The 23241-nt window shown below is 48.0% G+C and overlaps 2 protein-coding genes across 7 annotated transcripts in view; one reads left to right on the top strand and one right to left on the bottom strand.

Moving 5' to 3' along the window:
- The window catches only part of ZFYVE21 (zinc finger FYVE-type containing 21), a 22829-nt gene extending 18254 nt beyond the window's left edge, over positions 1–4575 (bottom strand). The window contains exon 1 of one of the 2 annotated variants that reach the window (XM_063439954.1): positions 4394–4575. In XM_063439954.1, coding sequence (XP_063296024.1) covers positions 4394–4519 — 126 coding nt within the window. In that variant the 5' untranslated portion in view covers positions 4520–4575. The remainder of the gene's footprint in view (positions 1–4393) is intronic. The other variant, XM_063439955.1, reaches the window with a different exon arrangement.
- Positions 1–23241, top strand: part of XRCC3 (X-ray repair cross complementing 3) — a 23801-nt gene extending 560 nt beyond the window's left edge. Inside the window, exons 1-8 of one of the 5 annotated variants that reach the window (XM_063439949.1) lie at positions 4952–5057; positions 5519–5601; positions 6556–6693; positions 10579–10791; positions 10874–11028; positions 20235–20447; positions 21089–21129; positions 22436–23124. In XM_063439949.1, the coding sequence (XP_063296019.1) occupies positions 5547–5601; positions 6556–6693; positions 10579–10791; positions 10874–11028; positions 20235–20447; positions 21089–21129; positions 22436–22661 (1041 nt within the window). In that variant the 5' untranslated portion in view covers positions 4952–5057; positions 5519–5546 and the 3' untranslated portion in view covers positions 22662–23124. Of the gene's footprint in view, positions 1–4951; positions 5058–5340; positions 5602–6555; positions 6694–10578; positions 10792–10873; positions 11029–20234; positions 20448–21088; positions 21130–22435; positions 23125–23176 lie in introns of those variants that run through there. The other 4 variants (XM_063439951.1, XM_063439952.1, XM_063439950.1 and 1 more) reach the window with 4 other exon arrangements.

Raw genomic sequence — 23241 nt, 5'->3', positions numbered from 1 at the left:
GGTTAGCTAAATGATTGGATTTCAGTGACAAGGGTATGTTGATCAAAGCAACTTTACAATATAATATGTGGTTGTTGTAGTGATTATGTAGTCCGAGTGCCCTGGGGCTGTCTCATATATTAAAGAGACAATATAGACACGAAAAAACAAATGCAGCTTAATGTAGTTGTTCTGTGGTCTATAGCTTGTCCCTGCAGGCTCCTTAGTAACACCTCTAGTGACAGTCACTCAGACGGCCACAAGAGGTTCTTTGCTAGTCCAGTGCTTCATAGTGTGCAGCACCGACGGTCGGAGTGTGGAGATGCTGAATGCTCCCAATAGAGATGCAGAGATTAAATGCATCACTACGAGAAGACGCTAATTGGTGCAGCATGATGCTTTGCCGCGCATGCGTAGTAGTGTCCCAATGCTTTCCTATGGCAGAGATCACAAAATTTGACAATCTCAGCCACGGAGGCGGAACAAGCCGCGGCGAGCACATTAGTCCCTCCCCATAGGTCAGCATTGCTGCAATGCTTTCCTATGGGGTTTTGTTTGATGCTGGATATCCTCATGCAGAGGATGTCCTGCGCCATTTATTTGACTAAAAGTCGCCTAACCACGGGAAGTGCCTCTAGTGGCTGTTAATCTTAACCCTACAATGTAATTATTGCAATAATTACAATTGCAGGGTTAAATGGACAGGGAGATTACACCCACACCACTTCCATGAGCTTAGGTGGTCTAGTTGGCTATAGTTTCTACAAAACGGCCCCGTTTTACATTGCAGGGTTAAACCTACAATGCCACTACATCCAGATCACTTCATGTAGTGCTTATGGTATCTTCACTAACCCTTTATTTTAAAACAATGCTGAATGCGCCATGACAGGTACACTTTTAAGCATTAAATCGCATGTGTGTAATTTGTACAACAGGGTTGCCAAAGCATAAGGTTGTTGCAATTCTACAACGTCTGTTTAAGGTTTAATGAAGCAAGTTTACTTCTCTGGAAGTGACAGTTCCTCAATCCCTTATACGAGTAAACGCTACTTTGGGGCTTATTGGGTTATGCTCTTGAACATCTCCCAATAAATGCCATGAGCTTGGGCATTAACAGTGCTGAATGCAAGCATGCGCCAATGTGTTGGGATTCAAACATAGTAACGCAATTTGTACTTTGTGCCTGGCTGTGCCGGACAGCCTGTTAAAATTACACAATAAAAATGGTGAGATGTTTGACACGTAGACAGGTGAGAGTTTAAAATTTAAAAAAGTCTTTGACAGCTCACGTTGTCTCACTTCGATGACATTTGCATGTTCCAGCTGTGCCAAGACTGCCTACAATACCATATGAACAAAACAAACAAATATATATATCAGTATTTAAAATAAATAAATTAGTACAATTTGTTGCACATATTGATTATGGAGTTGTGCAAAAACAGAGAGAATGCAACAGCATCACTAACCCTGGGTGTGGGAGATGTGGGCAGCATTACAAGGGAAATGCCCTATTCATACCAACCTCTGTCCAACTCGTATGGACTACCCTTCCTATGAAGCTCAGCCAACAAATTACAGCCATTAGCAGGGGGAGGGGGGTGTAGATCCTCAAATGTACTAAATCTACACTTCGCATGATGGTAAGCCAACTATAATCCTCCTAGAAGCTAGATTTGTACAATGTCTGAGTGACCTACGCTACTTACTAATCAAATTAACCCTTCAGTGCCAGGACAGCGATTCACCCTTAACCCCTCCATGCCCAGATAGCTTGTAACTGACCCCCATTAACCCCCCCATTGTATAGACCTACATTAATCACTCAGTGGCAGGACAGCCTTCCAATTATCAACCTCTCAGTCCTCGGGACACACAGTCACCGCTAGCCCCTCGGCGCGCCCGGGGCACACAGTCACCGCTAGCCCCTCGGCGCGCCCGGGGCACACAGTCACCGCTAGCCCCTCGGCGCGCCCGGGGCACACAGTCACCGCTAGCCCCTCGGCGCGCCCGGGACACACAGTCACCGCTAGCCCCTCGGCGCGCCCGGGACACACAGTCACCGCTAGCCCCTCGGCGCGCCCGGGACACACAGTCACCGCTAGCCCCTCGGCGCGCCCGGGACACACAGTCACCGCTAGCCCCTCGGCGCCCCCGGGACACACAGTCACCGCTAGCCCCTCGGCGCCCCCGGGACACACAGTCACCGCTAGCCCCTCGGCGCCCCCGGGACACACAGTCACCGCTAGCCCCTCGGCGCCCCCGGGACACACAGTCACCGCTAGCCCCTCGGCGCCCCCGGGACACACAGTCACCGCTAGCCCCTCGGCGCCCCCGGGACACACAGTCACCGCTAGCCCCTCGGCGCCCCCGGGACACACAGTCACCGCTAGCCCCTCGGCGCCCCCGGGACACACAGTCACCGCTAGCCCCTCGGCGCCCCCGGGACACACAGTCACCGCTAGCCCCTCGGCGCCCCCGGGACACACAGTCACCGCTAGCCCCTCGGCGCCCCCGGGACACACAGTCACCGCTAGCCCCTCGGCGCCCCCGGGACACACAGTCACCGCTAGCCCCTCGGCGCCCCCGGGACACACAGTCACCGCTAGCCCCTCGGCGCCCCCGGGACACACAGTCACCGCTAGCCCCTCGGCGCCCCCGGGACACACAGTCACCGCTAGCCCCTCGGCGCCCCCGGGACACACAGTCACCGCTAGCCCCTCGGCGCCCCCGGGACACACAGTCACCGCTAGCCCCTCGGCGCCCCCGGGACACACAGTCACCGCTAGCCCCTCGGCGCCCCCGGGACACACAGTCACCGCTAGCCCCTCGGCGCCCCCGGGACACACAGTCACCGCTAGCCCCTCGGCGCCCCCGGGACACACAGTCACCGCTAGCCCCTCGGCGCCCCCGGGACACACAGTCACCGCTAGCCCCTCGGCGCGCCCGGGACACACAGTCACCGCTAGCCCCTCGGCGCGCCCGGGACACACAGTCACCGCTAACCCCTCGGCGCGCCCGGGACACACAGTCACCGCTAACCCCTCGGCGCGCCCGGGACACACAGTCACCGCTAACCCCTCGGCGCGCCCGGGACACACAGTCACCGTTAACCCCTCGGCGCGCCCGGGACACACAGTCACCGTTAACCCCTCGGCGCGCCCGGGACACACAGTCACCGTTAACCCCTCGGCGCGCCCGGGACACACAGTCACCGTTAACCCCTCGGCGCGCCCGGGACACACAGTCACCGTTAACCCCTCGGCGCGCCCGGGACACACAGTCACCGTTAACCCCTCGGTGCCCGGGACACACAGTCACCGTTAACCCCTCGGTGCCCGGGACACACAGTCACCGTTAACCCCTCGGTGCCCGGGACACACAGTCACCGTTAACCCCTCGGTGCCCGGGACACACAGTCACCGTTAACCCCTCGGTGCCCGGGACACACAGTCACCGTTAACCCCTCGGTGCCCGGGACACACAGTCACCGTTAACCCCTCGGTGCCCGGGACACACAGTCACCGTTAACCCCTCGGTGCCCGGGACACACAGTCACCGTTAACCCCTCGGTGCCCGGGACACACAGTCACCGTTAACCCCTCGGTGCCCGGGACACACAGTCACCGTTAACCCCTCGGTGCCCGGGACACACAGTCACCGTTAACCCCTCGGTGCCCGGGACACACAGTCACCGTTAACCCCTCGGTGCCCGGGACACACAGTCACCGTTAACCCCTCGGTGCCCGGGACACACAGTCACCGTTAACCCCTCGGTGCCCGGGACACACAGTCACCGTTAACCCCTCGGTGCCCGGGACACACAGTCACCGTTAACCCCTCGGTGCCCGGGACACACAGTCACCGTTAACCCCTCGGTGCCCGGGACACACAGTCACCGTTAACCCCTCGGTGCCCGGGACACACAGTCACCGTTAACCCCTCGGTGCCCAGGACACACAGTCACCGTTAACCCCTCGGTGCCCGGGACACACAGTCACCGTTAACCCCTCGGTGCCCAGGACACACAGTTACCGTTAACCCCTCGGTGCCCGGGACACACAGTTACCGTTAACCCCTCGGTGCCCGGGACACACAGTTACCGTTAACCCCTCGGTGCCCGGGACACACAGTCACCGTTAACCCCTCGGTGCCCGGACACACAGTCACCGTTAACCCCTCGGTGCCCGGACACACAGTTACCGTTAACCCCTCGGTGCCCGGGACACACAGTCACCGTTAACCCCTCGGTGCCCGGACACACAGTCACCGTTAACCCCTCGGTGCCCGGGACACACAGTCACCGTTAACCCCTCGGTGCCCGGGACACACAGTCACCGTTAACCCCTCGGTGCCCGGACCCACAGTTACCGTTAACCCCTCGGTGCCCGGACAGCCCGCGGTTTCTCACCTCCTTATCCGGGACCCAGTGCGGTTCCTCCAGGCAGAAGGGGCTGGTGAAGGCGCGGTTCTCGGGCAGCATGCGGAGCCCGCTGGGGGAGCGGACCAGCTTCTTCACGTCGCACTCGGTGGACATCTTGACACCCGCCTCGCCGGGGCCACGCCCACACACTGCCGACCAATCAGCGAGCGCGGAAAGGGGAGTGGCGGAGAGGGGCGCTCGAGACAGCCAACGAGGAGGGGGCGGAGCGCCTGGCTGCTGAGTGACAGGACAGTCTGACCAATCAGAGGACAGGGTGCTCACTAGACCTATCCACCACCACCCCCGCACGGCGCGCGAGGAGTTAAATCCGGCCGCCAATCACTGCGTTGGAGCCAAACTCCCGGCGACCAATAGAATGCGGCGCCCGCTGAACACGTGGTATTTGTTGTCAATTTCCTCAGCCAATGAGCGCGCGGGGTGAAGGCGGAAGTGGCTGCATATTGACAGCGGGTGATGTGACCAGGAGCTACATGGAGTGTTACTATAGCAACGAACAGGCGTGGTGAGAGCTGGCATTCCACTTCCGGTTTGACCATTTAAAGGGACAGTGCACCCTCTCCCTGCCTCCTCCAGCTCTCATTCCACCTGGTGAGCAATGCATTCCTTACCCAGGGCCAGGACATGGTCTATTGTGAGTAAACATGAATGGCAATACCAGATGATTTGGGTTAGAAATAAAATATCCAGACCCCCCCAACCTGTGGGTTTCTGATCTGCTCTAATTCCAAGTTTCGTTAATTTGTATTATTTATATAGCGCCATCAGATTCCGTAGCGCTGTACAATGGGAATTAATAAACTGAGACTTTGTTTTGAGTTAAACGAATTTGGTTAGAATTTGAAATGTAATTTTGAATTCCCATTTTTCGCCCCTGTGTTTTAGGGAAGCCTGGATGTTCTCGTGTTTGTCCTGCCCACTTGGCGTGTCCTTAGTCTTCGATGATAAACCGGGAAAAACAGAATAAAACAATGACTTTGAAACTTAGTTTGTAATTTGGACAGTATTATAGCACAAGGACATCAATATTAATAACGCGTAATTAGATCTACTTCATGTGACCCTCAATAATTGGATCTTGTTTTTGTTTTTTAGCCCAGAATGAATTGGGTGCTCTGAAGACATGGACTGGGATCAGTTGGATTTAAGCCCTCGGATCTCGGCAGCGGTTACTAAAGGTTGTCCAAGATATATACCAGTTTCTCTGTGACCGAAGTGGCCATATTTTTCATATTTGTTGGCATGTAACAGTTAAAGTCATCAGACAGCTGATGAGCCATGTTTGAATCCCCTGTGTAGTGGTTATGGTGTCAAGCGTTCCCTGGTGCCCCCTCCCAGGATAAGTAGACAAACCATTTGAGAACAATTTCACCACATTCCTCGTGTCCACTGGTCTACCACCCCATTGCCTTATCTCCAGTTAGCAGCTCTTGTACTGATCTAACCCAGCGGTGCAGGGCAACATTCATTGGCTGAATTAACTCCGCTGACACTCTCTCAGACTACGAATTGGCCCTGGATAGGCTTAGTGGAGTTAACATAAGTTGTAGCCCACATACAGTTGATTTGGCTCACTTCCAGTGCAGCTGTGTCACCGAAAGTGACAGGTGTAGGGAATTTTCACTGGGTAGGGTTTTTTGATAGAAGACCTGTTCCATTGGAAGACTAAATCCTGCAGCTCATCAAATCCGCCACAACTTTCAGAGGATTTGCAATATTTCAACTAAAATAAACCAAATTAGTAAAAACCTTTCAAACACAGATGTTTTTGCAGTTTGGTTATAGTGGCCTAAAATTTGAAAATCCCTGCGTAATATATTTTTCCAATATGAAATTTTGTTTTGACAAGAGCGTACACCATGTAGATTATATCCCATTAGTATGGATAGCAATGCATTTGTGAGTGATAAGAATCCACTGCTGTATACAGATGTACGTATAACAAAGATCTTAAAAGTCTACAAATCATTTATTAAATTAACTTCGAGCTCCTCTAAAATATTGTCTCCAGCTGAAATTCACATTGTTAATATAAAACAGGTCTAGCATGGTTCATATGGTTTGTGGTGTAATAGATGGCTTTTTTTTTTTTTTTTTTAAATAATTCACATGGTTCTAATTTCTTTTCTTAGGTAATCTAAAATCTGCCCAAAATGTTCTTACGTTTTCTGTCCCAGAGCTACAAAAGTTGACACAACTTTCCGTTGCGGATGTCCGTCTCTTACAGAAGACTGTAGCCAATGCTCTGCGGAAAAATGAAATGGTCACTGGTAAATCTTTATTATTTACATTATAGTAAGCTTCCTATTTCATGTAATATACAAATAGTTTCCTCAAATTGTGGAAGTACATTGTATTTAAAGGGACACTACAGCCACCCAGACCATCTCATTGAAGTGGTCCTAGTGCAGTATCCCTGTCCCCTTAACCCTGCAGCTGCAAACATTACAGTTTCAGAGAAACAAAATTTTTTTCAATGCAGGGTGAACACAGCCTTTAGAGGTGCTTCCTGGCTTTTCACAGAGTTCGACCCTGTGAAACGACACTGGATGTCCTTACACTTTGCATGAGGATGTCCAGCATCTTTTAAATCTCCATAGGAAATCATTCATTCAATGCTTTTCTACGGGGAAGGCCTAACGCGCATTAGGTTCCGCCTTGTGATGATGATGGAGGAGGCAAACATGCACTCAGCACCCAGGGACCTCAACGCTGGTTTAACCCCTTAAGGACCAAACTTCTGGAATAAAAGGGAATCATGACATGTCACACATGTCATGTGTCCTTAAGGGGTTAAGGTGAGTGTTTAAAAGGTTTTGAACCCTTTGTCATGCGGGGCTGAAAGACACTATAGTGCTAGTAATACAACGTCCTATCTCTATAGTGTTCCTTTCACTAAAGTGCAAACCTTAAAGGATCACTACTTCTGGTAAACAGCAATGACCATAGTACTCATCAGCCCCAATACATACAATAAAAAACAAGTGTTACCTGCACTATCCCAAATCTCTATGCACATTTAGCATAATTGAAGGGTTTTTAGGCATCACTAGCACTTTAACCCCTTAAGACCGCAGGCAAATGTACAAGTTGTGATCAAAACAAAACCTGGCATTTGCGCTATGTCTGTCCAACCGTAATTCACCTCTTTCATATTAAATGCACCCACACTTATTATATATCCTTTTATTCAGGGGAAACAGGGCTTTCGTTTAACATCAAATATTTAGGTATGGAACATAATTTAATATGAAAAAAAATATTTAAAAAATGGGAGAAAATAAGAATTTTGAAAAGATTTGTTAGTTCTACGTGACATTTTAACTGTGAATGTCAAAATACTGTTTTGCTTTTACTGCAATACAATACACATATTTGTATTCAGCGATGTCTTGCATGTAAAACAGTAAAAAAAAAAACTTAAAAACTACTAAAAAAAAAACTGAACATACCCTATTTGCAATACCCTGGGTTGTCTTCTATTGCAAACGGTATGCCATCACGGGTGTAATTTTCATTCCTGTGCTACCATATGGTCTCAAAGGCAACCTGGCGAATTTTAATGTGACAAAACTGAAATGCAAGCCTTATATTTGACTCTGTAACTTTTGAAAACCTGTACATGAGGGGTGCTGTTATACTCAGGAGACTGAGCTGAACACAAATATTAATGTTTCAAAACAGTAAAATGTATCACAACAATTATATCGTCAGTGTGCCATTTGTGTGTGAAAAATTTCACTGTCACTGACGATATCGTCGTTGTAATATTTTACTGTTTTGAAACACTAATATTTGTGTACAGCAAAGCCTTCCGAGTCAAACAGTCCCCCCCCCCGTCCCCCCCATGCACAGGTTTTATGGTGTCTTGAAACGTTACAGGGTTAAATATAGTTCTAGAAAATTAAATTCCCTGAACTTTCGGCCTGGGTTGTCAGGCAGGTCCTGCAAATTGTAATTAATAAAATGACCTAATGATGTAAAATTATTACATAAATATATACGTAGAATTATTATAGATATATATATAATATTTTTATTTATATATGTGTGTGTGTGTGTGTGTGTATATATATATATATTTCGTTCTACATGTATTTTGATATCAATATATATTAATTTTAAAATACAGTTAGAATGAAATTACACGTGTGTGTATATATATATATATGTAGACAGTGTATGTATATTTGTGTGTGTGTGTGTGTGTGTGTGTATATGTGTATATATTATTTATTTTTACACTGATTTAACTTATTTTATTTTCAGGCAGCAAGGGGAGTATCTGTCATTACAGGCACTCCCCTTGCTGGCATCGACATGGACGGCTATGCCGTCCATGTGATCGCGGGGTCCTCGCAAGGACCTCGTGATCACATGGCTCAGGGGGGCCGAAGAGGATGGAGGGGGACTCCCATGGCTCCCAGATAAGACCCCATACCGCGATCGCCGGAGTGGGATCGCCGGTGACCGGGTAAGTAGAAAAGATCGCAGGGCGTTCTATGCCACCCTGCGGCGTTTAGAGCCATATAAATAAGGACGGCATAGAACGCCCTGCGGTCTTAAGGAGTTAAAGGATCACTATAGGGCCAGAAACACAAACATGTATTCCTGACCCTATAGTGTTAAAACCACCATCTAGCCCCCCTGAGCACCTCATGCCTCCATAAAAGAGCAAAATCTTACTGTATTTAAGCCTGAAGCTGTAGATCTGCATGCCTCAGAAAAATAAGCTGTCTGCTGACATCCTCAGAAGTGGTGGCCTGATCCAATCACAATGCTTCCCCATAGGATTGGCTCAGACTGACAAGGAGGCAGATCAGGGGCAGAGCCAGCACAATTCAAACACAGCCCTGGACAATCAGCATCTCCTCATAGAGATGAATTGAGTCAATGCATCTCTATGAGGGAAGTTCAGTGTCTGCAGTTCAGAGGGAGGAGATACTGAATGTTTGGATGCATTTTAGGCAGCCATGACCCAGGAAGGATCTCTTACATTACAGACTAGTGATAACTTCACTGGCCACTCCTCAGCTGTTAAACACTGCATTTTCTCTGAAAAGACAGTGTTTACAGCAAAAAGCTTGACGGTAATGATTCTACTCACCAGAACAAATTCAATAAGCTGTAGTTGTTCTGGTGACTATAGTGTCCCTTTAACTTAACTTACATAGATAGTTATTTTAGTATCTGCAGAGTTAAAGGACCACTATAGGCACCCAGACCACTTCAGCTTAATGAAGTGGTCTGGGTGCCTGGTCCAGCTAGGATTAACCCTTTTTTTCTTTAAACATAGCAGTTTCAGAGAAACTGCTATGTTTATATTAGGGTTAAGCCAGCCTCTATTGGCTGTCTCATTGACAGCCGCTTGCGTGCTTCTCACTGTGAAAACCAGTGAGAAGACGCAAGCGTCCATTGTAAATGCTTTCCTGAGACTGGCTGCATGCGCGGCAGGAGGAGGAGAGCTCCCTGCCCGGCGCTGGAGAAAGAGGTACGTTTAACCCCTTCCACCCCCTAGAGCCCGGCGGGAGGGGGGCCCTGAGGGTGGGGGCACCCTCAGGGCACTATATTACCAGGAAAACGAGTTTTCCTGGCACTATAGTGGTCCTTTAACCAAAGTGATTTTTACAGCTTGGAATTCAGCTTTAACCAGTAAAGAAGTAAACAACAAAACTCTACTTGCTTCTTATTTTTCTGCAACTAACAAAGTGCCACGTTCTGTTTTTGTTGAAGGTGGCATTCCAACACAAACACTGAAATATAGTCTGTGATTCTGGATTGTCATTTAGAGGAAACTTTTTAATCCCATTAGTGAAAAATAACCAATTTGTTCTAAACTATCCTGCTTTTAATACATTTTTAAGCTCTAACAAATTGTTAGTGTGACTGGGTACCAGAGGACATATTTCAGCAATTACTATTATCCATCATTTATATCATACATCATTATTGTGCTTTTTATTTTAGTTTTTTTTTTTAAGCAAAAGTGTTATATATCCGTATTTAAATATAATTTTATATTATTTTAAATAACGTGATTAGCTGTGGGAATATTCCTGTCTTACCGGCACATAGTACAGGTGTCTGTACATTTAAAATACACTTAATTAACCATTTTAAAAATACTTTCTGCTTATTGTTTTAATGTTATTCAGCTTTTCAGATGTTCAGTGAAAAGACTCAGTTCCCATCCCAGCACCAAAAGCTTAGCCTTGGATGTAAAATTCTGGACAACCTATTAAGGGGTGGGATTCCTTTGGTTGGCATCACAGAGATTGCTGGCGAGAGTTCAGCTGGTAAAACTCAAATTGCTTTACAACTGTGCCTGTCTGTTCAGTACCCTGCGGAGTATGGGGGGCTAGGGGCAGGTAAGTTTGAGTATTCATTTTATTTCAATCCTTCACAGTCCTTGGAGATACTGGCTAAGTATATTCTGCTTGCATTCTCTAGGTGCTGTTTACATTTGCACAGAAGATGCCTTTCCAAGTAAGCGACTGCACCAGCTGATTAAATGTCAGCAAAAGCTGAGGTCCAGTGTACCCCCTGATATCATCAAGAAAATCCAATTCGGAGATGGTATTTTTATCGAACATGCTGCTGACATTGTATGTCATCCTTCTTCAGAATATCAAATATGTTAACTAAAACTACCCTTGCATGTGTTGGATATAAGCTTTATTTGACACTTCTTCTTCTGCATTGTTGTATGAAGAGAGAGTTGAACCCTTTGATTAGTATTTTGCAAGCTTTGTAGTTCCTGTTGATTATAATTTTCCAAGTAAAGTGTTCATTTACCTGTGTATTTCATGCGGTTTCAAAATCGTAAATCAAAACCGTAAATTTTGATACTTTTAACTCGGAATGCTTAAAAAAACAAGCTAACTCATAATTTTGTAAGTTCCTATTGTTCTAACAATTTACAAATATGACATTTTTGTTTGACATACATATGTGTGTTTATATAGACACAGGTATTTGATTTTAATACCATAAAGTAAATCTTTGGTATTGTAGTGGCTCTATATTTAATGATAAGTTTTAGCATAATCAGTGTTTTAGCAAGGCTCAGACCAGGACTATTGCAAAGGAGAAAAGATAGAGATGGCGCTTAAGGATATATACAATTTTGGGAGCAGCTATACCCAAGTATATTGCCACTATATATACACTTAAAGATGCAGCAAAAGAAATTCGAAAAGGTAAAGGCGCACACCAAAAAGATGAAAGATGGTTACCTGTAGGTGGATATGGTAACTGTTTAGTAAATATTTTTTTTTTTTTGTATAATCTGGTTTTTATTAGGTCAAAAAAGCATGTGGGTACAAAAAGAAAGGGTGCGACATCATTCTTAAACAGAGTGGGGGTCAATACAGTGTGTTACACAGCGGCATTAAGCAATAATCAGTCACATAACATCGGTTACCCATTTGAGGTTCTAGAAAGAAGTACCGTTGTAGGTGTCTCTATAAGCTCAGACGATTTATCTCTGAAGTGTCGCCCTTTACGGCATATGGAATACGCGTATAGCGTAGCAAAGACTTGTCCGACAATCGGAGTTGTCTCGTCATGCCTCCGCATGCTTGGGTTGCATGGAAGTGTGTTAGAGTACCTATTGTAAAAGTGGGGATCCAAGCGGGTAAAGGTTGAGAGGGGGTGCAGGGAGGGAAGGAGGGGGGGGGGGGAGGGGTGGAAGAGGGGGAGAGAGGATAAGGGGTGTCCAAAATGTCTCAGTTTCTACTCCAATGGGTTATATGGTTATAGGCTAGAGTGTCCTATGAGTGTGTGTGGGTAGTCTCCTGCCTATTGTAGGGTGGTTCCAGGGTCGTTTGGGTATGTGTGTTCAGAGCTCTCGGTGTTGATCGGATGTGCGCGTTGGGGTTTAGTCGGTCAGTCGGTCGTTCAGTAACGGTTGTGTGGAGAAGCAGTCGTGGACAGAGTGTGGAGGGGAGGCAGGGGTTCGTCAGTTGTATAGAGGATGATGGTGGGGGGTTAGCGTCGGGGAGCATACATTGGCCTCACCACGGGATGTCCAGCATCCCTGCGCGTGACATCGGTTCACCGACCTAGCCCCGTGAATTAAGTGATACAAAGGCAAACCATGGATACCACCGCTCGGCATGTTTACTGCCTCTATCCTGTAGGGATGCCTGCAGTGCCTCTGCACCCTGGATGTCCTCCACTTTGCGGATCCATTCCTCTTCGCTAGGCACTTCCGTCCGTTTCCAGTATAACGGGATGAGCGACTTAGCCGCGTTCAAAAGATGTCTAAGGATAGACTTTTTATAGGAGGACAGCGACATCTGTGAAATATGTAGGAGGGCTAAAGCGGCCGACCAGTCCGGTATGTCGCCTAGAATATCTGTTATTCGGTGTTTGATCATATTCCAGAACGGAGTTATTTCGCTGCACTCCCACCAAATGTGCATTATCGTTCCTCTAGACCTCTGACATCTCCAGCACGTTGGGGCAACAGTTGGGAAGACTCTGTAACAGGACTGGGGTCCTGTACCAGGAGGTTATCAGCTTGTAATTGGTTTCTTGATATTGTGAGCTGACCGAGCTTTTGTGTTGCCACAGAAGTGCTTTGTCCCATTGTTGTGGGGTAAAGGTAGTTTCCAACCGTTCCTCCCATTGTCTGCGAAACTGTGTATTCGTTGTCAGATGTCCTGTCAGGAGGTGCTGGTAGAGTATGGAGATAGCGTTGTCCATGATGGTGTTCCTTTCGCAGCAGTCCTCAAACCACGTGCGTGCCCTATGTAGGCGTTCTTTGTCCCGCATACTATCATGATAATGTCTCACCTGTAGGTAACGGAGCGCCGCTAGCGGCGTCTGGGGTTGTCCTTCCAGAAGGGTGTCCAGTGGTCGTATCGACCCGTTATGTAGGATTGTGTGTATGGGTATGTAGTCGCGTCCTTCCGCAGATGGCCACATCGTCTGCGGGAATCCGCCCCCTATTCCCTTGTTGTGTGTGATGGAAAGCATTGGGCTAGGCGTAGGTGAGATGTGGGGGGCCTCTCTCACAGAGTTCCAGGTATATAGCGTTTGCTCCAGTATTCCCTCCCCTGCCGTCCTCATTGTTTTTCTAGTACCCTTTCCCCAGATAGTTGGTTGCACAGGGGTGTCTGGGTCGTTCCGTGTCAGTGAAACCCATTGCTTTCGCTGAGGTACTGCATGCCATTCAATTATACGCTGCAAGGCTGTGGCTTGGTGGTACTTCCTGAAGTCAGGCAGTGCTAGGCCGCCACGGTGTCTTGGGAGACAGAGTAGGTCGTGTCGAAGTCTCGCCCTCTCCCCCCTCCATACGTACCGTATGACCGCGGATTTTAAAGCGGAGAAAAAGGTGTTCGGTAGGGCCAGAGGCATAGTCTGGAACGGGTAGAGTAACCGCGGTAGGATGTTCATCTTTAGAATGGCTACTCGTCTGTGCCATGAAATGTGTGGGTGCGCCCATCTGTCCAGGTCTGACACTACTTTCTTCAGTAGGGGAGCAAAATTGTGTCGGTAAAGGTCGCTGGGATCTGGGGTAATCCAGATCCCAAGGTATTTCATCTTTTGGAGGCACCATCTGAACGGGAACAGTGGTTCCAGGGCCGCGTATTCATCCTCAGGCAGAGACACATTCAGCACCTCACATTTCGACAGGTTGAGTTTGAAGCCTGAGATCGACCCAAATATCTCGATTTCCGACAATAAGCAGGGCATCGCAATTCGGGGGCTCGTTACATAGAATAGGAGATCGTCCGCGTATGCGGCCACCTTATGTGTCGTGCCCAGCCACTGGAAGCCACTGATGTCTGGATGTTGGCGTATCTTCTGAAGGAAGGGTTCCAGTGACATAGCGAAAAGCAGTGGGGATAGCGGGCACCCCTGTCTCGTTCCGTTGGATATCTCAAAATCTCCGGTGAGCGCTCCGTTGACTCGTACCGTGGCCCGTGGTTTATCGTATAGAGCCCGGATCATCGCTAGGAATCTGTGTCCCAATCCCATCTGGCTGAGTGTGGCGAACATATAGGGCCATTTCACACGGTCAAACGCCTTCTCGGCGTCTTTGGAAATCAGGAGAAGGGGCCGCCGAGTTCTCCTCGCCTGGTGTTGTATCGCGAAAAGACGAAGTGTGCTATCTCTCGCTTCCCTGCCTGGTATGAATCCCGTTTGATCGTTGTGTATGAGGGAGGGGAGAGTGGATCGTAGTCTGGTCGCGAGCGCTTTTGCAAAGAGCTTCGTGTCCACGTTCAGCAACGAGATCGGGCGATAGCTACCACATAGCATCGGATCCTTTCCGGGTTTAGGAAGAACAGTTTTGGTAGCCGCTAGGGATTCGGCGCCAAAGCGGCCTCCGTCAGCAATTGCATGAAGGGCTTTCGTGAGCCACGGTAGGAGTATCGGTGCAAACGCCTTATAATAGCCTGTGGAGAAGCCGTCCGGGCCGGGTGCCTTCCCTCTCTTGGTCGCCTTTAATGTCGCTGCCAGTTCTTCCTCTGTGACCTGGGCCTCTAGCTCGGTAGCTGTGTCCGGTGAGATTGTCGGTCCGATCGTGGCACGGAGGTAGTCCCATGTATGAGCCATGGTCGTTGCGGTGTGTGCTTGCGGCGTCTCCGCATCCAGGTTATATAGTGATCGGTAAAACGACTTGAATTCCCCCGCGATAACCGCTGGTAGGCTAGAGACCTTGCCCGAGGAGAGGCGTAATCTGTGAACTTGAGTGTGGGCCGTCTGGCCCCTCAGGAGATGCGCAAGGAGCCGACCCCCTTTATTGGCGTGGGTGTAGAAAAACGCCTTAGAGCGCTGTAGTGAGCGGTGGTGGCGTTTCAGCAGGAGCTCCCGTAGTTGTCGCCTAGCTTGCATCAGGTCCCGGTATATTTCCAGAAGACGTGATCTTTTATGTTGGGATTCCAGCTCCGTGATACGTCTGTAGAGTTCAGCCATCTCCGTCATCGCTGCCCGCTTCTTATGAGTGGCTATGCGTATAAGTGTGCCCCGAAGGACGCTCTTATGGGCTTCCCATATTGAGATCGGAGAGACGTCTGGGGACCCGTTGTCTTGGAAGTAGTGTGTTAGGGCCTGGGCAACCTGTTCCCGAGTGCCAGGGTCCATGAGTAGAGTCTCATTGAGTCTCCACGTCCATGTGGACGGTCGAAAGAGCGGTGACTGGAGCTCCACCACCACGGGTCCGTGATCAGACCATGTGGCGGGTTCTATTTTGGCCGAGATCAACCGTGACAGGCCCATTTGTCTGATAAAGAGATAATCGATGCGCGAGTACCTGTCATGGAATGCGGAGTAGTGTGTGAAGTCTTTTACAGCGGGGTTGAGTGTTCTCCAGCAGTCGGCTAGGTCCATATCCCCCAGGGTTTTCCGAATTGCTCGTAAATGTAGTTGTGAGATGCTGCTGTGCCCTGTGGAGGAATCCTGAATAGGATCTAGTGGGACATTGAGATCGCCTCCAAGGATAAGGATTCCTTCCGAGAAGTTATTCAGCTTCGCTAGGGTGTTCTTCATGAAAGCTGCTTGGCGTTTGTTAGGTACATAAATGTTGGCAAAGGTATATATTCTGCCTGCTATCGCTCCCTTTAGGAAGAGGTATCTGCCTTGTGGGTCAGTAACAGTGTCTAGAACCTGGAATTCCAGTGTTGCGGAAATCAGTATTGCTACCCCGGCCTTCCTCGCCGTGGGGTGGTTGCAAAAGTGGTTAGTTGGGTACGATTTGTTTTGAAGCTTAGGCACTGCGCCGGATTTAAAGTGCGTTTCCTGTATCAGAGCAACCGACGTGTGTCGTTTCTTAAGTTCGCAGAGAAGTTGGGATCTCCGTTCCGGGATATTCAAACCCCTACAATTAAGGGTGAGGACAGATAGTGGTGCCGGCTGGTAAGCCATGGTCTGTCACGAATAAGGGATATGTGTGGTGGGCAGTAAGTTCCCGAACACCTCCCCGCTGCAAGTCTATTCTCGCCGCACCGCGCGGGCGCGGGTTCCCGTGGCAGGCCAATCGGACTAGATGGGGAAGTCTGTGTCAGTAGGTAGTGGGGCGGGAACGGGGAGGGGGGGGGGAGGAGTAAGAAGGTAGGCAGAGGAGAGTGGACAGGAGGGAGAAAGAGGGGGGGATAAGAGAAAAGTGAGGAACTTCCCGTTAGTTGGGAAACTCCGCCGGGGTATGAGGTACCCCTCGTGTGCCACCCCACAGGGGGTGGTGACTCGCGCTGCGGCGGGTAGCACAGGGAGCACGTCTCGGTAACCAGACCTGTAGACAGTGTCCAACTGTGATCCGTCGCACGTCTGTAGCACGAGTATGTGTGGGACTGCGTGGGCCAGTACCTTACCAAGTGTTAACAGGTGTCAGTGGAGACGTAGGGTCCGTCCACGTAGTACCCCAGTATGCTGAGCTTACACGGTCTATAGAGCGATTCAGTGTATGTGAAATTAAGCATATTTAACAGAACAACAGTAAGATGAGCAGCAACTATGCAGCATTGTAGTAACAGAATAATAACAATATTGATAATGACAACAACCAACCAAAAAGTTTTTCCATGTTTCCTGTAGATCCCCGGTTGTGCCCCTCCCCCGTGCGTCCGAGGTCCCCTCCCCCCGGAGGCAGTTATTGCCTACGGTCTCAGTCCCTTGAATAGTGGAGTGTCGTGAATCTTGCATGGGCCCAGTCTGTCGAACCGTCAGTCAGTCCCGCCCCCCTAGTCTAGTGCGTATGACGGGCCGTGAGGAGTCGCTTCGTGGGCACATTTGGGTGGTAATGGCCCTCCTGTTTCCCCCCGCCTGTGGCCCGCGTGTCTCTAGAGTATGTAGGTCGTGGACCAGTACTGTAAGCTGTGGTGAGGGGTTGGCCGCTGTCCTCATGAGCCTCCCTCAGTTCCCCAGAAGCGTGTCCGTCCCAGTCAACAACTGCGTGGATCACAGGTGCGCCACACGGCAAGCGTCCCTTATATAGTAAGGATAAACTCGTCATCCCTGTGTCACATTGTTCACCATATACCGTCATACCATATACATCTACATTTAGTCTATAGGTGTGTCGCTGTGATGGGGGTGGTTGGGGCGTGGGTGAGTCTGACAGTCCTGTCTGGTATACACAATAAAGTTATCATAAACAGTGGCTATTGTTACCGTATATATCAGCAAACAGCAGTTCAATCTTAGCTTACCAATGACCTAAATGGTCAATAGCCTAGCCGTTCATAACATTGTAGTAGGTCCTTGTATAAAAGTCCAGTGTTGCCCAAGGGACCGATTACATTCTAGTTTGGTAGGCAGGAAGGTCGTGCGGGATCATCCCGCCTGTCCCGTTCCATCTGGGAAACTACAAGGAGCGGGGGCCATTGCATGTCGTCGCTGTTGGACAAATGTAAAAATGCAATAGAACGGTAGTAATGGCAGTAATCAATCCTGTGGGTGCCGGTCGTGAGGTGGCCGCAAAAGCCGGGAGGACAAGTCTCATCATGTGTGTATTTCCTACGTGGAGGGGATTCACAAGGCCGTTGCCCCGAGTGGTCCCTGACCTTGGAATGCAGACTTGTGGGCAGGGCCTTAGCGGTCACTTCTGTCTCCGTGGGAGTGGGAGGATCATGGGGCATGCTCAGATCAAAGCGGTGCTCGGGTGAAGCTGCTGAGTGCTATAGAGCCACCAGCATCTGTGGTTGGGGAAAGTAAAGTAAACTCCTTAGGTTGCTTATGGCCTGCGCCCCAGCCAAGTGTTGTATAGGGGTGTCCGTCAGAGGGACAGAGGGGACGTCCTCCTTAGGTATCAGCCAGCGGTAAACGGAGAGAGGGCAACCATAAGTGGGGGTATGCGGTCCATGGCGGGGAGGTGAAAATAAGTGAGGGGGGGGGGGGCAGTTCAGGGGTATTAGGCCCAGACATCCGGATAAGCGTTGGGCACAAGGAGTGGCTGGGACCGGGGGTACAGGAACAGGTATCCCGCTTCAGGGGATGGTACTCACTCGGCCTGGCCTCCCTGATCCATGCGTCGTCTGGGGGGCTGTCTCTGAGGGGATCCGTCTCTGCGCCTCCGTGGAGCTCTTTGAGGTCGCGGGCCCTGTCCAGTGGGGCCCAGGACCCAGTTCGTGACTTGGATAGGCGGTAGATCCAGGGTTTCTAGAAAGCGTGGTATATCTGCCGGCCACCTCGCTGAGATCCAGTTGTCATGGTGGCGAGCCAGCAACGCAAAAGGAAAGCCCCATTTGTAGGTGATGCGATGTTCTCACAGGGCCGCTGTGACCGGCCTGAGGGCTCTACGGGCCTCAAGTGTGAGGGGGGAGAGGTCATTGAAAAGAGAGACCTGAGAGCCGTGGAATGTCCATTCTGGTCGTTCACGGGCTTTCCTCATAATGGCTTCCTTGATGGGAAAGGAGTGGAGGCAGCAAATAAGATCCCTCGGTCCATCCTCAGCGGAGCGCGGGCGTGTTGCTCTGTGTGCCCTTTCGAATTCAAATGTTTGGGGTGCTGCAGCCTGTAGTATAATGTTGAACAGGTCCGAGAGGACCTCCGCCGCGTTTTCCTCCCCACCTATCTCCGGGACTCCTCTTACCCGGATGTTGCACCTGCGGCCTCTATTGTCGAGGTCCTCCAGGTGTCTCCTCATGTCGAGTAGCATGTCCCCCTGCCGTGTAATCGCCATGTCAGACGCAGAGATCCTGGCCGACTGTGTCTCTGTGGAGTGCTCCAGGGTTTCAATGCAGGTCTCGTGTGCAGCCACTTCCGCCCTGATGCCTGCCATCTCCGCGCGTAGAGCATCCTGAATCGTGGTGGTAAGTGAGTAAATCTGTTTTAGTGGCCATAGAAGCTATAGAGGCCGATATGGAGCGAAGTTCCTCACTTATCTTGGCGAATGTGGAGTGCTCCGTGCCGGCAGGTGATGAGGGAGACGGCGGTGCTGAACTCGGGCCTACTGGCTCTCCGCCGGAGCCGGAGGCCGGCTGCAGAAAGGAGTCCATGGTGCCTTGGGGATTGTGTTGTTGGGAGCCCCTCGGTGTCTGTGGGGGCTCCATGCGCTTGTTGCGACCCATCTGTCGTCCGTAGCTATAATGAATCGCTGTTTAGGGGGTATAGTGGATCGGAGCAAACGGACTAAGCAGCCATCTTGGTCAAGGTCGCGGCCACGCCCCCCTGTTTAGTAAATATTCCTCTCTTTTTGTATAAAGGATATGTTCAAATATACACGGTACAGATTACCTATACAATAAATATATAACAAAACAGTGTAATCTGTACAAAATTTTCAATAATAGGAAAATTATGAGCTGAAACCACTCACACTTTTTTGAGCCGTTTGGAAGTTGGCTCAGAACTTATAATGCCTTTATGTCACTTTCAAGGACATTCAGCAAGCCTTCCTCCTCTCAAATAGGTCCAGTAGTTGTAGTGGCCATTCAATAAGAATTTGGAGTCCGGAGTAGAAAATGTGAAGTTGAAGATTTATTACATATAAAATATGCACAACGCGTTTCAACCATTTACATATGGTCTTCCTCAGGTGCTGTTCAACATAACAATGACACTAGTATCCTATTTATGAGTTAGCATGGATACTTAATTATATTATCCTCTACACATGTAGCAAGCAATTACACTTATTTCCTTATATGGTCTGAACCGGATGTGTAATGCCACCTCCAATATGGCCACACATCCGGTCCGGACATATTTCGTGGTATATTAGTATCCTCAACCTATCACAGTAGACAAAGATTTCACTGATTCACCTATACATGTTTGTTTTCCTGAACCTATAGTGATCCTTTAAGCATTTCTTTTTTTCTATTATAATTATATAGGTTTACATGTATAACTTTTTTTTATATAGGAGATGCTTACTGATTGCATCACCAAAAAGGTTCCCATTCTGCTCCTTCGTGGGGCAGTCCGCTTAATCGTAATAGACTCCATCGCTGCGTTATTTCGCTGTGAATTCGCGGCCAGGGATGCGGTCCTGAAAGCAAAACATGTGCAAACGCTGGGAGCCAAACTGCATGAATTAAGCAGCAGATTTAGAACTCCTGTACTCTGCATTAATCAGGTATTTAGTCTTTTCCTAATACTCCCTGACACGAGTTGCTATTTGTCACATTACTCCCTGACACGAGTTGCTATTTGTCACATTACTCCCTGACACGAGTTGTGCTATTTGTCACAGAAAAAAATAGTTGTGTGAATAGACACTCTATGATGTCCTTGCCTTTCAAAATTATTTAAATCTACAAGAATCTCTCCTTCCGTGTCACTTTTTACTTACTGTAAGTCATGGTGGCTGTAGGCTAACCGCACAGAAAGTCAGTCGGTAGATACTATGTTTTTAAGAGTTAATAAATCCACCTGCTGGATGTTTGAATAACAGTCAGCTGAATGGGAACAGTGTGCACAATCTTTACATTTTAAACCCTATTTATTACATCAATTTAATGTCCACCAGTTTTAAAAAAAGATTCAAAGTCCTACACAATTAGCCAAACCTTAAACGTTACTTGCAACTGCAAGCCTGGAGTATCTATGGTACAAGGAGTGAAGTTCTACTTGCCTGGGCTCAACTTTCACTCACTAATGGCAAGTTGAAATGTAGTGCATACTTGGCTGTAGGATTTTCATACATTAAATAGCATTCCCATTCTTATCAAAACCCTCTCACAAATGGTCCTGTCTTTTGTTTTAATTTCCCTCTAGATTACAGATACAGTTGGGGACTCCGTCCAGGACAATCTGGGGTAAGCTATTGAGATTTCCTTACACTGCGGCTATTGCTTTCAAATGCCAAGCAGATATCTGCAAAAAAAACCTTTAATCAAGTTTTCATGGTAAAATAAGTTTTTTATAGAGCACATTTTATCCATGCATTTTGCCGGCAGTATGTAATCTAATTTACTTACCACTTACTCTGGGCAGGGAACAAACTCTTGAAGCTTTGAAAATGGCCATGGCTGGAAATCCATTTTAGCCGTCATATGAAGCAAGACAGAAACAAGCTTGACATAATGGTCTTGTCATCTAAAACACGCTGCGACTGCTTAACTAATAAAAGAAAACTAATTCATTAGTTGTCCAACTCTCGATGACAGTGAACTCTGACAGAATATCATTGCTGTAGTTGTACATCTAATCAGGAAAATCATTTCTGCATTAGACGGGATAGGTTTTAAGTGCTGAGAGAGACCTGGTTTTCTGATATAGTTCAAGCCATTTGACGCTAACTGGGGAAATAATGCACCATAATTACAATGCAAAAAAAAATTAAGTCACTAAAGGGGACCTTCTACAGACAAACTATGGAAGACTGTGTGCTTTTTAAAAGGATTGTCATGTTTTATTAGAGAATGCTTTTGTACCTACTTAGTAATTCAAGCTAGACTAGCTACGCAAAAGACCAGTAAATATGCGATTAGATACATTGCTGTTCTCGTCCAAGGATAGTTCAGAATATGTTTATATACACTTTGCAGTCTCTCGAAGAACAAAGTACGTTAAGTCAGGCACACACATGCATGGCAGATCTTTGATCAATGATTAAAAAGTATAGGTTGGTTATCCTGGGTTGTGTTTTTATTAATATGATTTGTTTTTAAAAATGGAACTCCTATGTAAGCCTCCTCTGTGTGCCCTTGTGTTCAAATCTGCAAGTTTTATTGAGCTACTGCTCCTGATGTACTTCCCGGTTTTTAATTCTCTTTGGCCTATTTTTGTAAGGATGACTTTCAAACAGCCTGGATACTGGCTCCTACAAGTTGTATGCAGCTCGCTGCAGTGGTTTTAGTTTTTGGACTAAAGCTTATACAACAATCAGCAGATGCTCTCAGCTCAGCAGAGCCAAGACAGATTTCTGGTTAGGAACTTAAGGCTCACTGGTATTGTGGAGTTGGGTAGGAAGCCATACCATTATATAAATACATGTAAAAAATAAATAAAATGGACTACAGGAGAGTGAAGTCTGTAAGTTTTAGTGGTTATGGTGCTTTGAGTGTTTTAACGGTTGAGTCTAAAAAAAAAAAAAGCATTTTTTTTTCTTCCCCTTTTAAGATTAAAGGACAGAAAAGGGTCTCCAGCTCTGGGCATCTCGTGGTCAAACCAGCTTCTGGTGAGAATGATTGTAACACGCACTCCATATGCAGCACCCCAAGAATGTCCTGGGTGTATCTTGCGAACCATGGAAGTAGTTTTTGCTCCGCACATTCCTCAGTCATCATGTTACTATACAGTAGATGTGGACGGTGTCAAAGGAATTGACCAGCCATTATCTCAGTGATCAGAATTAATTTGGTAAACCGACTAACGAAGAAACAAAATAGTGCACTTAACCCTCCAATTCATTGTTTTGTCTGTGCTTAGCATTTCAGCTGAGTTTCTCCTTGTGCACTACCTTCCTTATTATCTTTACCATGTCTTTCCTTTTTGTCTACTTCCCTCTTCTGGGCATTTAATCTTCCTCACAGCTGTAACACCCTTTGTTCAAATATTGATGATTGCAAGATCACATACCCCTGTATATGGGGTATACTGTAAATATAACTTTTGCTTTAATGCCAAGAACACCTCTTACTATTCTCTGTGCACACCTGGTCCTGCTGTTGTATATGTGTCTAACAAAACGTCTCTGATAAAGTAGGATTCACCTTGCTTTCATTGTACTTTTTATCTAGGTCTCTTTATTGAAACAAACATTGTGTACAAATAAAAATACTTCATGCCGGGCTCTTCATTTTGTGGTGTAAATATTTTTCACTTTTGAATTTTGGCAATAATGCCTTCCCTCTTTTGCAGCAGGCAGCACTATGGAGGTAGATATTTCAACCTGAGGAGACTTCTACAAACCTCAAAGACCCCAC

Source organism: Pelobates fuscus, chromosome 13 (assembly GCF_036172605.1).
Source record: "Pelobates fuscus isolate aPelFus1 chromosome 13, aPelFus1.pri, whole genome shotgun sequence".
Classification (NCBI taxonomy): Eukaryota; Metazoa; Chordata; class Amphibia; order Anura; family Pelobatidae; genus Pelobates; species Pelobates fuscus.
The sequence above is the reverse complement of the archived record's forward strand: the minus strand, read 5'-3'. Positions and strand labels throughout refer to the sequence as shown.